A 15,957-nucleotide genomic window follows, 5' to 3' on the forward strand; every position below is an offset into this window, starting at 1 on the left:
GTGCAGAGTCGATTTTAAATCCCTTTTTATGTGCTTTAACCAGCAAACAATCCAGGAACTTTTTGAAGTATGTTCTCCGATGGATGACACTGGAGTGAAAGCTGAAGAGTTTGTGCTACTATCCCAAGAGCCGTCTCCTTCTGATGTAATCACACCAAAAGTGGCAAAGCCATTTGTGGAGGTAAGAATTTCCTTATGTTCGGTGAATTTGTTTGTTGATATTGTATTTTGCTACAGAAGTGTCTTGTGTAAAGGTTTTGCATAGAAAGAAACAAACAAATGTCAATACTTTCTCAGCAAATTAAATGTGAAGGAGCATGTAAGCCATGGCTGCATAAAATACAGTAACACGTGCCTCAACACTCATACACATTTTAATATCTTAATACAATTGCACTACTGCTGCTTATACAAACTGCATAAATATGCAAGGTTCTTGGCACGTAATTTGATCAAAGCATGTGGGCCCATCCGCCATGTCCAGGTAAACCTTACTAGACGAGTACCTAGGCCTAAAAGACGCCTCTCTTTAAGCCAAAGGCAAGCTGGATACTGGCTATATACTTTCATTAGGCTGCCTGGGAGAGGTGAGTGAATAGAGTGCAAGACAAATGTGAGTGTAGCCACTCCACCACTAATGCAGTGCAAACAGAGTAACAGTCAGCACTTCTGACAAATTAAATGTGAAGGTGCAAATAAGCCATGGCTGCAACAAATACAGTAACAGAAATACATGCCCCAGTACTCATACACATTTAATGTCTGATTTAAAATTGCACAACTGTTTATTATAACCGCATTGTACAATTTTATTCAGATATTAAATTTGTTGTTTACTACAAGTATCCTCATGGAGCTGCGCACAGCTGCTTCTGTTGTGTTATATTGTGACACAAACCACATGTAATGCTGCAATTGTAGGTTGAATCTGGTGACTGGTCAGCAGAACAAAAAATGCATCATCCTAATGGGACTGGCGGGCTGAGACTAACACTGCAACACAGATTAACACATCCGGTGTCCTGCAGTAGTGACGCCACAATCCACAGCTGGCGACAGTCTGTAGAGCGCACAGGCAGCTTTTGATGCTCCAGTCTAGATAATATGTTCGCATAGATTGACTGACGCAGGTGTGCAGTCAGCGTGGCTATTGTGAAAACTGCCCCTCACACTGGAACTGCCGTAATAAATGAATTTCAATGGTGTCGCTCCAGAGCTACCTGGTGTGACAAATGGTGCCGTGTGGTGTTCAGCCGCAAATCAAGATTCTCTCTTGACAATAATGACTGAGCGAAGACCTGGAGGCAATGTGGCAATCGCATTTGTCCTTCCACCTTTTTGAAGCAGCACAGAGCTCGTCAGTATGTTGCCGTGGTTTGGGGTGCCGTCAACAGCCAATCGCCTCAGGAGCACATTGGCTGCACACTGTTAGGCCCCTGTCCATGGGCATTGCGGTTTTCCGCAGCGGATCTTTGCTGCAGGAGCCGGCAGACGGATCTCCGCTGTCAGCCTATCTGACAGATAGACTAACCGCAGAGAATCACGGCAATTCGCAGCACAGTGGGCCTTATGCTGATGAGCTGCTGCAGCCCATTGCACTACATATTTCCAGGGATTTACCAATGCCATTATCCAATGGACTGACACTGCCCCACACAGCGAACATCAGCAGGCAGATCTGCTGGAGAATCTGTGGGACACGATTGTATGTCCAGTGAGTGCTCTCCCGCACGCTCTTTATGAAGATAAACTGTGGACTTGGGTCAATACAACCCCAGGACAGATTTCAGCACTCACTGAATCTATGCCACATTGCATTAGTAACTGTATCGCCCAACACTGGCCTCACTGCTTGTTGAGCATCCTGTTTGTTGGGCTACAGGAGACGTGTAATAGTTTTGAAATTAAAATTGATTCAGCATTTCATTCTTTCACACGGACCAAGAGAATTGTTATCTGAAGAGCCCTTAGGATATTGTGGGGCTGTGTGCTGTCTGTGGAATACATGGGCAGCACATGGCCCGGATATACAGCCGTGAGAATGGGCTCTAACAATGAAGTACACTCACTATCTTTTTACAATTTGCTATGGGGGACATGGCGAAATTATGGGTTTTTTTTATCCCAGTGAAGAGTATAAGGGATTTTATGGTAAGATAAGAAATCCTCTTTTTTCAGCCGTTTCTAAGAAAACGGCCAACATACAATTGTGTTTAGATTAAAAATCTGATACTGAAACATCTAGCCTGGACCAGAGGTGCTTGCGGGGGCTTTTACTCTATACTGTGCTTTATTTCATGTATATGCTGTTTTACAGGCCCTGGGAAAAATCGAGTTTGGACAGGAACAAGAGATTAATTGTGCTGAGCAAGACGGTCCAAACCCAAATGCTGGGGTCTTCTCTGCCATTGAATCGGAGTATATAGAGCGCTCCGAACCTTCCCAATTGAAGGAGTTATCTGACCTTATGCAACAAGTAAGTGTGTCTTTGGTACATTTTACCATTTTCTGTTGCTAAGTGCAGTGGAAATACATGGATTCCTGGGAAACACAGCAACGTTCTATTTCTCCTAATTGCAATAGGTTGAGGGTTTGATTTGGCATTAAGAATGGTTTTATATTGGAAACCATTTTCTACCCCTTATATTATTTGTGTGTCTTTATTTCTAGCTGACTCCAATTGAGAAATATGCTCTGCACTACTTGGAACTATTCCATGCTTACAGTGTGGGTGACCGCCCTGGAAACCTTGAGGTAGATGTCTTATCAATGATCAATGTAACTTTTTGGGGGGGTGGAGGGGTTAGTATGTTATAGTATATGTGTGAACATACTAATACACAGTTTTATATCTGACAATTTATCTCATTGCTTTTGTTTGTTGTCTACTTATTCTTAACGTGTGACAGATATGATTTGTAAGCCTATAAAGGCTAACTAGATGCGATCTTCACAACTATGCACCAATATTGTCCTTTTATAGGAAAAAATAAATGTTGCTAGGAAAGAATGGGATTTAAGCCACTTGAAGGAACTGAAGGAAAGAATGGAATGGGAAGCTGATGAAAATGAGGAGCTGATCTCCTACACACGTGAAGATGCATACAATATGGTAAACTTTGGCAATCATTATAAGACAGTTTTGATTAAATACAATTAGAAATAATGTACAGCTTTTAATTTAAAAACCGAAATAGTTGTTGTGTACCACAAATAAGATACGTTATCATATGTGACTGGTGTACTGTTGTAATGAAAAACAATATACAGTATTTATAGTTCGCTACACAAATTGTGTAATCCTTTCTAAAAACAATTTGCTAAGAACACTTATGTCAAATCCTCATTGCCACTTTCTCTTAAATTATATATTTTCAATAGGACTTCATTTATGATGGACCAGATGGAGAGACAGAGATAATGCCGGTGAGACTTTGTTTTCATGCATTCCTATATTAAAAGGGGTTTTATGGTATATTTGAATAAAGCTTAAAGGGGTTTTCCCTCTATCTAAAATTGCCTCACTCTGGCCTTCCTGGTGGTTGCTGACCAGGACATGTGATTGCTGCAGCCAATCATGATCTTCTAGAGCCAGTGACTTGCTGCAGCAGTCACATGTCCTGGTCAGCAGCAACGAGGAAGAAGAGTGCTTGTGAAGCAACTTTAGGTTGGGGAGAACCCCGTTACTCACTGTATAATGAAACTTTTTGCTGTTTTCTAATATACGAATGAGTATAAATTTCGTACAACTATTACCTGTCAGTCTCTAGCCATTAAAGGGGGGGGGGGGGGCTTTTTTTTTTTTGTAACTTTCAAAGAATGAAAATCTGTCTTGGTCATGTGGTGATTACTACTGTACAGATACCAGAGATGGGATCCTCATATGATATAGATTTTTATACAGTGAAGGATGGAAATGAACATTGGAGGATGTTCATTCAGTGGTTGTAAGCAGAGATCTTATAAACTGAGAAATGAATGCAGAAAATACAAAAAAAAAACTTCATTATTCAATGTTTATTTCTTGAAGCTGGGAAAAACCTTTTAATCGTCATGTAGCTATATTATATACAAATGTCTTCAGTTTAAGCCTTATTATCCTATTGAATTTTCGTAGATCTGGACACCCCCAACACCCCCTCAAGATGAGAATGACATTTATATTGACTCTGTGATGTGCCTGATGTATGATACCAACCCCATCCCAGAATCTAAGCTGCCCCCAGTCTATGTCAGGAAGGAACGCAAGAGACACACAACTGATCCAGCTGGTGAGTTTTAATAAATGTTCATGGGTCTCCAGTAGTCATCATGTTTTGGTCATTCATGCCTGCCTTGCATTGATACTTCAAATGTGATTACTTTTCTTAAAACCACATTTTCTTTCATGATAAAGCTGCTGGCAGGAAGAAGAAAATGCGTCATGGAGAAACCGTTGTTCCCCCACGTTCCTTGTTTGATAGAGCTGCTCCAAACCCACTTAAAGTGCGCAAAGAAGGCAAGGAGCAGAAGAAGAATATTCTTCTAAAGCAACAAGCTCAGTTTGCCAAACCTCTTCCCACTTTGATAAAACCAGTTATGGAGACCGGACCTGACAATCCAGAGTGGTTGATTAGTGAGGACTGGGCTTTACTGCAGGTAGGTCTGTGTGCCTCCTAGTATTATCCATACCATGGTAATGACCGGTTCTAACTTATTTACATGTAGGAAACTCCACAATATAAGGTAACTATAGACACCATATTGTTTTATATGTATGAGATTCCAGTGAAAGAGGTAAAACACTTTTACATTTAAGGCTAAAGGCATCTTTCTTTCTGCCCTTCTGTTCTGTCATAGGAACAGAAAAACATAAAACTGCATCCATCATATAACAAAACCAAATGGTGTGGATGGATCCAAATGACTATAATGGGGTCTGTCCAGCTACCATCATACCCTTTGCTATTTTCCTGGACAAAATGGCACGGCATGCTAATTAATACAGATGTAGCAAACATTAACTTGACATTTAAAGTGTTATGATAAAATATTACAATGTACTACAATTGCTGTAAATTGAGTTATCATAATGCACCAGTCATGTTAAGAATTGCTAAATATGTACAGTGGGTATATATACGCTACTATTTATGGAATACATTTTGTAAGTGCTTATCATTTATATATGCATATTCCTGTATAACAGCTGTACTCTCCTTGCAGGCAGTAAAGCAACTGTTGGAACTTCCTCTGAATCTCTCCGTTGTGTCACCCGCGCATACACCCAACTGGGATCTAGTGAGTGATGTAGTGAACTCTTGCAGTCGCATTTACCGCTCATCCAAACAGTGCCGCACCCGATATGAGAATGTTATCATTCCACGAGAAGAAGGCAAAGTAAGTACATTTCAGAACTGAAACCCAACCAGGGGGTGAGCCATCCCATCAATATGGATCACTCATGGCACTACTGCTCTGATACTGCTCTGTGGATGCTACTTTCTAGGGCAGTTCTACTAGAAAGAATAGCAACTTAATCTCTTCCGTTCTAAATGCAGCAACAGTCTTGCCATTTATTTATTTAGCTTTTCCTAAGAGTGTGGAAGAATGTTGTGTGTACATTCTTTGCATTGTAGTTGATTGCTTGCAGTCATACCATGACATATCAGTGTGACAGTGTTTTAAAAACACTATTTGGTTTTTATTGAGATTAGAAAATGTAACTTCCAATCTTGTTTCCTTCTCATCTATATTGCAGCTCTTATATGAGGCTAGTCCGAAGAAGAAGTCAGAAAACATATTTAAGGTATGCCTGAATAAAGACTTAATTTTGAAGGTTGAAGCCCCAACCATGTAGCACGGGGCGATTCCTTCTCACATCACGAAGTGCGCTGTTGGAGTATGGGCTTAAATACTTACATTTTATATTTCATTTCTGAAGAATAAACCTTTAAGGACCAGCCAGATTTACTCACAAGATGAAGGATTATCACACAGCCAGTTATATACAACGCGCTTTGAGCTGATGAAGATGTCTGCTGGAAAGAGAAGTCCGACCATCAAACCTCTGTGGGTATCACAGTACAATAATGTAGTTAACGCACAGTTTAATGGTATTGTACTGTGTGTTGTCTCTCAAGCACTAGTATTTCTATACTTTTCTTAACCTAACAATTAATAAGGTAATTATTCATCCTAATTCACAGCAAGTATTGAGAAAATCTTAAGACGCCAAACTAATTTTTTTGTCTTCCACTTATTTGCATTGTTTGCCATCTTGTAACGTTTAAAGGAAATTATTTATCATCTTGGATTATGCTTGTCTGTTTTAGGCTGGGCATGAATCCTTTCCAGAAAAATCCCAAGCATGCATCTGTACTGTCCGAGAGGTAATTTGATAAAGCCTTATTAGCCATGCCATAAATTCACTTAGTATTGGTGGTTATAGCTAGACCTCTTTATCATGAGAATATAGTTCAGTTGCATCATAAATGGTTTTCATCTACATCCAGCCTTTACAGTTGTGCTAAGGTTATTCTGTGACACTATGGTAAAAACGAGTTCTCTTTCGCTGTTTGTTCACTATATGTACAAAAGCCAGAAGATTGATTCCTTTATTATTGTGATTTTTAGACCATAACAAGCATTCAATTCAGTATTTTCATCAAGTGTCCTAAAATACTGTATACTTAATTTTTAAATTCAACATTGACCCTAATAAACTTGATTAAGGTTCAAGCAGCTCAAAGGGCCACTTCGGTGAAAACACATTTTTCCATCCCTGCCCCCACATCCGATTGCCTGTCACGCTCTGGAGGTCTTCTCTGTGTATTGCAGCCACTTCAATGCAGTGCAGCCTCCTGTCTGATACTTTTGATACTTATCAGGCACCATCCTGATGGTGAGATTTTTTTTTTTTTTTACTTTCACATCATTCCCATGATGCATCAGCACCACATTAGCTAGACACTATACCATTTCTGCCCGCTGGGGGATCAGTTTTTAACTATCATTACCTTCTATATTCCCTTAAATAAGCTACAGAGACCATAAGTATACAGTCAGATGGATGAGCTGTGATCACCTCTATTATAACTGCTATGACAGGAGCTGTGTGATCATCAGTAACTGTGATATGAGTGCCTGTGTCCCGTTCTTGGCAGTTTCTGTAACCCCATGTAGATCTGAGCTCACCATTGAGATCACATGACCAGGTGAGGTGAAGCAGGCCAGGAGTTTCAGATAGAAAGGAATTACTAACCTAAGTAACAGTAGCTCACTTGTATATACTGGGGGAATGGCTACATAATAAATGAATAAAAAAATCACTGGAGTGGCCCTTTTAATTTAATTCATTATTTTCAAAAAAATTCTTCATAAATCTTTGTGTGTGTAACAAAGTTTTGTTTTCCTAGTGGCATCAACTATGACAAGCCCTTGCAGCCAACTCAAGTGGCATCACTGCGTGCAGACCGTATAGCAAAAGAAAAGAAGGTGCATTTTTTAATTCTCCAATCTCTCCTAACTTATTAAGGTTATTTCTGTGGATGTATCTAAGTAATAAGCGTTGTGTTTTAAGGCTTTGGAACAGGTTCGTGCACAGCAGCAATCTGGCCCGTTACAACAGCAGCCACAGCAAAATGGACAACTAACCCAACCAGTCACTGCGCAACCTGCACCAGTCCAAACACCGACTCCTGCAGTGACTCAAGCTCAAGTTGTAGTTCAGCAGCAGCCTGCAGTCAAGGGTCCTAATACAGCGTCCATAACAACTCCAGCACTACTTGTAAGGAATATGGGTTTGTGGGTTGTGCTGCTACATCATAAATTATTACAAATAGAGGATTATGACTCTTAAAGTAAAAAACTGTTAGGATTATTTAGAATTTGTTTTTGTGCATTTTATATACCTTTTTCTCATCCGTGTCATTGGGGGACACAGCAAGACCTTGGGTATAGCTCCTGCCACTAGGAGGTGGACACAAAGTAAAGAAAGTTTGTTCCCCCCCCCACGCCCCTATTAGCTATAACCCTCCTGCATGCACTGAGCTAAATCGGTTTTAGATTAATGTCCCTAGGAGGCAGACCTTTCTACTCTGCAGACCTTCTCTGCTTTATTTTTTTCTTTTTTTTCCCCTCTAGCCTGAAATCGGGGATGAGCTAACTTCCCTGATTGTCCCCGTGTGTGTGTGTGTGTGTGAGTGTGTGAGAGAAATTGGAACAGAGCGGCATTAACCACTCTGTATCCCACCAGCCATAGGGTCGCTAAGCTGCCTGCCCGTTCCCATGTTCCAGCGATCTCTTACTAAGTGAAGTGAGTTGATCCTGTGGTGCCTGGGGGAAGCCGAAGAGGATGAAGATGAGGTGAATAACCTGGATTAGGTAAGTATGGCTCCAGCGCCCTGACTTCCCCTCCCAATCCTTCTCTTTTTATAGTAATTCATTGCGCTCTTTCCCCATCAGGAACATCTTGGGGGGCCTCCCTTCTTTACAGCTCTGGGCCGTCCTACCAAAAGTCCCTGGCTTTTCCCCTTTCGCGGGATATTATAGTACTGTGATGCCTACCAACTATAGTCTAGAATGCGGGCTGTGATCTTTCGCATTACCCCCTGCCCTTCTTTTTATTTTCTTTATTATTCAGGTACAGATCCTGCAGCGCACTTTATGTGCTCATCCTCATAGATTTTCAGGCTATCAGTGTATCCCTCTGACGTCTCCCAAACTACGGTAGAAAGGCTTACCTTGCCAACAAAAAAAAAAGATAAATAATATCTCATCACCATGGCCACATCGGCAGTATCCAGCCGATGAAGCGTAATTCCTTTTCTACCGTCCTGGTATTCTGTGTCTGAGTGGATAGCCAACGTGCTGATGCACAGCCCTTCTTTCCATTGGGACAGTCCAGCTGGAAGATCATTGTCAACATTTATTCATCCATTCTCTTGCCTCACCCTTTTACAGGTAGCAAAGCAATGAACACCACATGCCTGACTCTTTTAAGTTTCTTGCCTCTTCTGTTTACATTTTGAGTTCCATCCCTTCTTTCACCTCCTCATACACATCAAACTATCTCCAACAAGCAGGACTTGTTCTGTACTTACTGCTTGCTAGTCTACCCTTCTTTGGATCTTGTCCACATCTGAGAGACCTTTTCGGATTTGCCTGGACAAAGTAATCTTGCTCCCTTTTCTCGTCCGTATCACTGGGGGACACAGCAAGACCTTGGGTATAGCTTCTGCCACCAGGAGACGACACTAAGCATACAAGTATTACTCCTCCCACTAGCTATAACCCTCCTGCAGGCATGAGCTAGCTCAATTTTTAGCTTAGTGTCTGCAGGAGGCAGACATGTTTTAGTACTTGCTGGGGTTTCCCTTAGCAACCATGCTTCTACTAGGTCATTTCTGTTCCCTCGCCAGATGAATCGTATAGGGAAGTTCACAGCTAAACTTCCCATGGATGCTACATTTTTATGTTGGTCTCTGACATCCTTGCATTTTGTCTGCAGTTACTGTCATTGGGGGTAACTTCTCTGGACGCAAATGTCAAGGTCCTTTCATTTTGGCACAGGTCCTTTGCAACCAGTATGACCTGCAGACACTGGTGGTAGGTGTTTTTTCTGCTTATCGCAGGTCTGGTTCAGTTTTCAGCCTACGCCTTATAGAGCGCCGTCTGAAAGACACAGCATTTATGTTAGACGGATCCAGAAGCACACTGCGATCCTCCTGCGCTATCGCCTCCTGCCTTGTTGCTTGCAGGAGACCATGGAAGAGTATACACTTATACTGCTTAAATTATGAGTGCTCGTCCATCTCTTCTTCCGATGTCTCCACGATGGCACTGGCGAGATTAAAATACTTGGATAATCTCGCTGTAACATCACCTTTCATTGTGCCTCATTAGTCATGCAGTTTTTCTGACATCTGCGTAAGCGGCCAGACTTAGTTGTCTACCCAAAGAGTCACCATTCCAAGGTCGGACTTTTCCAAAAACCTATAGGCTTCATGCAGAGGGTGTCGTTTTCACTGGTAGCTGTAGCTCCTACGCATCCGTCTGGGAGGCTTCATTATCACCCTTCAACAGCGGTACGGTCGCTTAATGACAGCCTGTCTGGCTGGGACGGGCTGCAGAATCTCTTGGCGCAAGCCCTTTTCACCCTACAGCTAACAAGACTACTGACCTCACGTGGTGGGGTTGTCAAGATATGCGGCATCAGGGCCATGCCACGCTTCAGCTATGGGCCTTGGGCCGGACAGCGATGCCTGTGTTCTAGGTTCCCCACGTCCTAAAAGTAGTCAGCTGCAGATACGACTTCCTCAAGACAGTCGAACTGGGGAAATCATGAGCCTTTTCCCGCAAACTTTCCATCCATGGTCATCATGGGACTCCAACCGGACACTGTTGTGAAACGCAATGGTTTTTTTTTCTTTGTTGATGTCTGGAATCGATCAGCTTCCTTCTTCACAGCGAGACAGTAAAGGTGGAGTTTACAGTTTAGATGTGTGTGGAGGCTGTCCAACCACATTGACAGCAAGAACGACCCAGTCCTCTGAAGTTTCATCTCCTATGGCCGCTGATTGACATCACAGCTCTTTTCTGGATACTTATTTGTAAAGAAGGTTTCCCGAGGTCATGTTCAACTCAACTTGGCTGCCAGTCTCTTCTCCGAGCAGGAGCCTCTATTGGGTGGACTTTTCTACAGTCATTTTGACATACGGAGAAGGTTGTTATCCACTTGTTGCAGATTCCCTCACGGCAAGTGGTATTGGATCCACTTCAGTGAAGACTTTGGTTGACAGCTTTATCGATGGCGGCTCGTCCCAGGGACACATCGGTCACAGGTGGCTCTGTTTGACTCCCCAAGATTACCACCAGTGGCATCCTTCAGTCACCCTAGCTCTCTGCTGGTCCTCCAGACAACACAAGTCGTGTCCTTGGATTTCCGAGGTGGGCTCTTCGTACTTGCTCTGCAACGGTAATACAGTTACCGGACCAAGGACGGCATATCTTCCGGCCGTGTTACGACACATATTACTCAGACAGTGGGTACTTCATCGGAAGTTCCTCATGAAGAGTTTCTCTCCCGCTGGATGGATGGGACCATTTTACCAGAACCTTCCTGCTCCGTCTCTAAGCATGCTGGATGTTGGGCCATTCGCTGATACTACTCGCAGTTGAAGAAGTTGTTGCGCTTCTTTACACCTGCGGCTGCATATATTTTCCCACCCCCTTAGGTACTGCTCTGGAACGTCTCAAGGTCTTGCTGTGTCCCCCAATGATACGGACGAGAAAACAGGATTTTTAGTATAACTTACCGTAAAATCAATTTCTCGTCACGTTCATTAAGGGACACAGCACTCACCCAGCGTGGTATTAGGACTGTAACATTGACTCCTCTTGGTTGGAGGTTCTTGGTGCAGTCGCACACAGTGGTAGAGTGAGTTACAGTTCTTAAGCATGTTATTTATTAACTATTGTTCTCATATCCTATTGGTTGCTCCTACTACTTGCATAAACTGAGCTAGCTCATGCCTGCAGGAGGGGTATAGCTAGTGGGAGGAGTAACACTTATGTTTAGTGTCGCCTCCTAGTGGCAGAAGCTATACCCAAAGTCTTGCTGTGTCTCCCAATGAATGTGACGAGAAAGTGATTTTACGGTAAGTTATACTAAAAATCCTGTTTTTGCTATCCTCAAATTCAGTGTCCTCATTGCTCCCAGTCTGGGTGTAACGTATTGCCTACAGGATGAGGACCTTAACATCCCTTATGAATTCCATCTTAATACGTTTTGCAGGCTCTCTCCTGTTCGGCTGGTTGTTTGGCCCTCTAGTAATAGCGCCGTTATCAAGTCTGCACCGTTTACGCCCTACAGAATGCTTTCCCTTGCAGCCGTCTACGGGCCTGTTGCTTACGAACACTTACGGACCACACCAGTCTGCTGCGCGACTTTCTTTTTCACGTGCCCCTTGGGTACAGCTGTAGAACTTTCCAAGGTCTTGTTTTGTCCACCAGTGACACAACCCCCCATCCTCCTCCAAGAAAACTGTATTTTTGTTACTTAGCGTAAAATCCATTTTCCCCATACAATGCCTAATGCAGAAGTGCTGGTGCACAGCGAATTCTAGAACAATATTGCCCTACTGGATTGTATAATCCTCTTTCATTGCTAACTTTGGCAAGATTCCATATTATAAGAAACCCAATTAAAGTCTTAGTCCAAAATTCTGTGCTAATCAGTTTCAGAATACAACATTCTATTAGTTGGAGCTCTGTTTTTGATGATCGAATATTCTTCATGATGATATAACTAGACTGCTTTGTGTTTGTTTGACAGACTGGCACCATCAAGGCTGCAGTACCTGGAAGCACCATTGCCACGGGTGAGAAGAGACTCGATTTTGTATTTTTTATTTATTTTTTTTCTAATAATAAAAAAAACCAAAAACACAGGTTTAGGCCCATGCTATGGGAAATCGATTTTTCCTGCACACCTGCAGAAACCCATTGTTTTTTTTTTGTTTGTTTTTTTTCTAAACATGCATGGTTTTCAGCTTACAAATCCTGATGCAAAATATTGCCTTGTGAAAGTGAGCTTATGGGGATTTTAATATTGACCTTATCCCAGCTCTTTAAGATAAAAAGACCGTAAATAGACATGTATCTTAATTGAAATATATAAACTAAATGCATTGAAAAAGTAGGATATTGTATAAAGACTGAGGATTATGGAAAGATTTGATTTCTTTCTGTTATGTCCAGGAACTGTTACTGCAAATGTGCTTGTAAACACAGTGTCAGGAGTTGCAGGGGTGTCTCCTGCTACCTTCCAGCCCATTAACAAGCGATTGGTATCTCCAGTGGTGACTGGTACAGTTTCGGTAAGTATTGCATTCTTTTTATTTAGTCATAATGATATATGTAGTAAACTGGAATGTGATCAGTGCCCACGTTTGCCATCTTGCCTTTCAATGTCTAAATATGTTCAGTCTATTAGCAATGATTAAAATATAGAGTAGAGCTCTAAATTCATATCCATATGATATAATGATACTAGAAGCAACCAATCTTTTTCATGCAATATATTTTTTACAGATTTAATATGGATCACATATCCTAGGGTGCCATCCATCAATGTGGGACCTGTGGAGATCCAAGCACAGATCATAAAAGTCAAAAGGCTAAAGCCATTCACTTTAGTGTCTTCTCTCCCTTGTAGTATACGAGTCATAGCACTGTTCTAATCCATAGTCTGTCTGGTATTGCAGTTCTAATTAATTGATTTGAGATTAAATTGCAGAATGAGTGTCAAGGTGCCTTTAAAAAAAATAATAATAATAATAATGAAGGTCTGCAGTGCTTCACCCCTCCATTCTTGTGATTTGGTGGATTCCTATCTGTCTAACCCCTACTTATCACATTAATGTTCATATGTAAGTTTTTTTGGTTTTTTTTCCCCTCCATTTCAGACAACTGCCGGAGCAACCGGTCAGGTGCTCCCGCAAAGAACAGTAACAACTTCAGCAGCTCCCACTGAGATGGTGACAATAGCAACCAGTCCAGGTGTGCGAGCTGTGACTGCAGGAACAGTTGTCTCAACGAACCTTACCCCAGTTCAAACACAGGCCAGAGCCATCGTCACCCAAGTGACAACAGGTAATGCAAACAGAATCTTTCTTTGGGTTCGTCCACACGTTGCAGATTTTGGTGCAGATTTGACCCTTGCAATTGAATTCAAACTCAACGCGTAAAATCTGCGACAAAATCCTGTAGCAAATCGGCAACGTGTGAACACTTCTTTTTTTCTTCCAAATTTCATGAAATTCTCATATCCATTTTATTTATCAGCCCCTACTACTGGAGTTCAACTGGCAGGCAAAACAATCACCCCCGCACAACTTCAGCTACTTCGGCAACAGCAATCAGTGCAGCAAGTCCAGGTGTCGCAGATACAGGCCCAGGCATCCCCAGGACAAATAAAGGCTGTTACAAAGATCTCTCAGGTAAACGGATGGGGTCTGTTTACATGTTTAAAGATGTTGTCAAAATAGAATTTGTAGAAAAAGAAAAACAGGTCATGGACACTATTGTAAGGATATGCAAAAACCCAATCTATTTAAACTAAAAACCATCATTCAGTTTTACAGTTCATGTTGTTGCTGAACATATTCTGTGAACGTCGACAATGCAGGGAGAAAAAGTGAATTTATGTCTTAATGTCTTCAACAGCTGATTGGAAAAGGGTGTTTCAATTAAGAAGACTGGAGATTATTTATTTTGGAGGGAAGGGGTGTCACAGGTGCTTTGCTCATAAAATAAAAGCACACGCAGCCTGCTCACTGATAAATTTGTTTTATTCAAGAAGGATTAGTGTTAGCCATGCCTCGATGCAAACGGATTTCAGATGTGTTACATATGGACACATGTAGCTACAAAAAGGATACAAAATCATTACTAAAAACATTAGTAAACATCATTTCATGGTTACACAAATATCTACAAATGTAGAACATTCAGAACTGTTGCAACTCTTATTACGATTGGGTTTTTTGTTAACACTACTCGGAGAGCACAGCTGGCACTCTTGAAGGAGATGAGCAAGGATCCAAGGGTAACCGCAAGAGACCTAAAGAAGACTCTACAAAACTAACTGAAGTATGGTAGAAGGAGCATCATGGTTTGGAGCTGCTTCACTGCTTGAATACCTTGCAGTAATAGAGAAAACAATTCTAATAGGTATCAAAATATTTTACTGGAGAATGTTAGGAGCAGCAGACAAACTATGCCAGACAGTTTGTCCCATTGAAGCTCGCTCCTGTGCTGTTACACAGAAGCGAGTATCACTGGCATTGCTCAGAGCGCGGCCAGCATGGAGGCAGGGTGGCCGAGAAGTGTTCGCCTCTGGGCCACTCGGGGACATTCATAGAGCTGCCTGTAAGCCACCCCTGTGTTGCCTTGCTGTGTGCTCAGGGTCATTGTCTTGTTGGAAGGTGAACCTTCTGCCAGTCTGCGGTTCCTTGTGGTCTGGACCAGGCTTTCATTAAGAATATCTCTGTACTTGACTCCATTTGGCTTTCCATCATTCCTGACCAGTCTCCCTTTCCCAGCCACTGAAAGCAGCCTCTCATCATGATGCTGAGACCACCATACGTTATGTAATGCTGGTTTGGGGCACGTGATGAGCCTCGTTTCTTCCAGACACAATGCTTAGAATTAAGGCCAAAAAGTTCTATCTTTGTTTCATCAGTCTGCCGCAGTTTCTCAGTCTGAGTCCTTTAGTGCTTTCATGTGCTTTTACTGAGGGGCGTCTTCTTTCTGGCCGCTCTGCTGTAAAGCTTGGATTGTTGGAGGGCTGCTGTGATGGGAGAAACTTCCAGAAGGTCAACTATCTGCACACAGGATCTTTGAAGTTCAGTCAGTGATCATTGGGTTCTTAGCCACTTCTCTTACCACGGACCTTCTCCCTCAATAACTTAGTTTGGTGCGTCGACCAGCTGTAGGACAAGTCCTGGTTGTTCTAAACTTCATCCGTTTAAGAATTATGGAGGCCGCTGTGCTCTTTGGAACTTTCAGTGCAGCAGAATTTTTTTTTTTTGTAGCCTTCTCCAGATCTGTGCCTCCACACAATCCTGCCTCTGAGCTATTTAGGCCATTCTTTCCTCCTCATAGCTTGGATTTGGCTCTGATATGCATTGTGAGCTGTGAGACACAGGGGTGTGTCTTAAGATTATGTCCACTCAACTAAATTGAGCACAGGGGAATCTAATCAAGATGTAGAAACATCTCAAAGATGATCAAGAGAAATGGAAGGCCATATACCCCCCAGAGCTAAATTTCAAGTGTCATACCAAAGGGTCTGAATACTTATGTCAATGCAAAATGTTAATTTTTCAATTTTAAAACAATTACTGAGATTTCTAACATCCTGTTTTCACTTATTATGGCATATTGAGTGCAGAATGATGGGAGAAACTTGAT

General features: G+C 42.1%; 1 protein-coding gene across 6 annotated transcripts in view; it reads left to right on the forward strand.

Moving 5' to 3' along the window:
- The window catches only part of LOC136627919 (E1A-binding protein p400-like), an 80,991-nt gene that overhangs the window by 46,194 nt on the left and 18,840 nt on the right, over positions 1-15,957 (forward strand). For all 6 annotated transcript variants that reach the window (XM_066603431.1, XM_066603430.1, XM_066603428.1 and 3 more), the window contains 17 exons: positions 44-181; positions 2,318-2,476; positions 2,671-2,754; positions 2,984-3,112; positions 3,382-3,426; positions 4,118-4,271; positions 4,397-4,638; positions 5,206-5,379; positions 5,741-5,788; positions 5,924-6,051; positions 6,315-6,371; positions 7,398-7,476; positions 7,562-7,768; positions 12,317-12,362; positions 12,742-12,860; positions 13,449-13,635; positions 13,828-13,982. In XM_066603431.1, the coding sequence (XP_066459528.1) occupies positions 44-181; positions 2,318-2,476; positions 2,671-2,754; positions 2,984-3,112; positions 3,382-3,426; positions 4,118-4,271; positions 4,397-4,638; positions 5,206-5,379; positions 5,741-5,788; positions 5,924-6,051; positions 6,315-6,371; positions 7,398-7,476; positions 7,562-7,768; positions 12,317-12,362; positions 12,742-12,860; positions 13,449-13,635; positions 13,828-13,982 (2,151 nt within the window). The remainder of the gene's footprint in view (positions 1-43; positions 182-2,317; positions 2,477-2,670; positions 2,755-2,983; positions 3,113-3,381; positions 3,427-4,117; positions 4,272-4,396; positions 4,639-5,205; positions 5,380-5,740; positions 5,789-5,923; positions 6,052-6,314; positions 6,372-7,397; positions 7,477-7,561; positions 7,769-12,316; positions 12,363-12,741; positions 12,861-13,448; positions 13,636-13,827; positions 13,983-15,957) is intronic.

The sequence above is a fragment of the Eleutherodactylus coqui genome, chromosome 5, assembly GCF_035609145.1.
Source record: "Eleutherodactylus coqui strain aEleCoq1 chromosome 5, aEleCoq1.hap1, whole genome shotgun sequence".
NCBI classification, from domain to species: domain Eukaryota; kingdom Metazoa; phylum Chordata; class Amphibia; order Anura; family Eleutherodactylidae; genus Eleutherodactylus; species Eleutherodactylus coqui.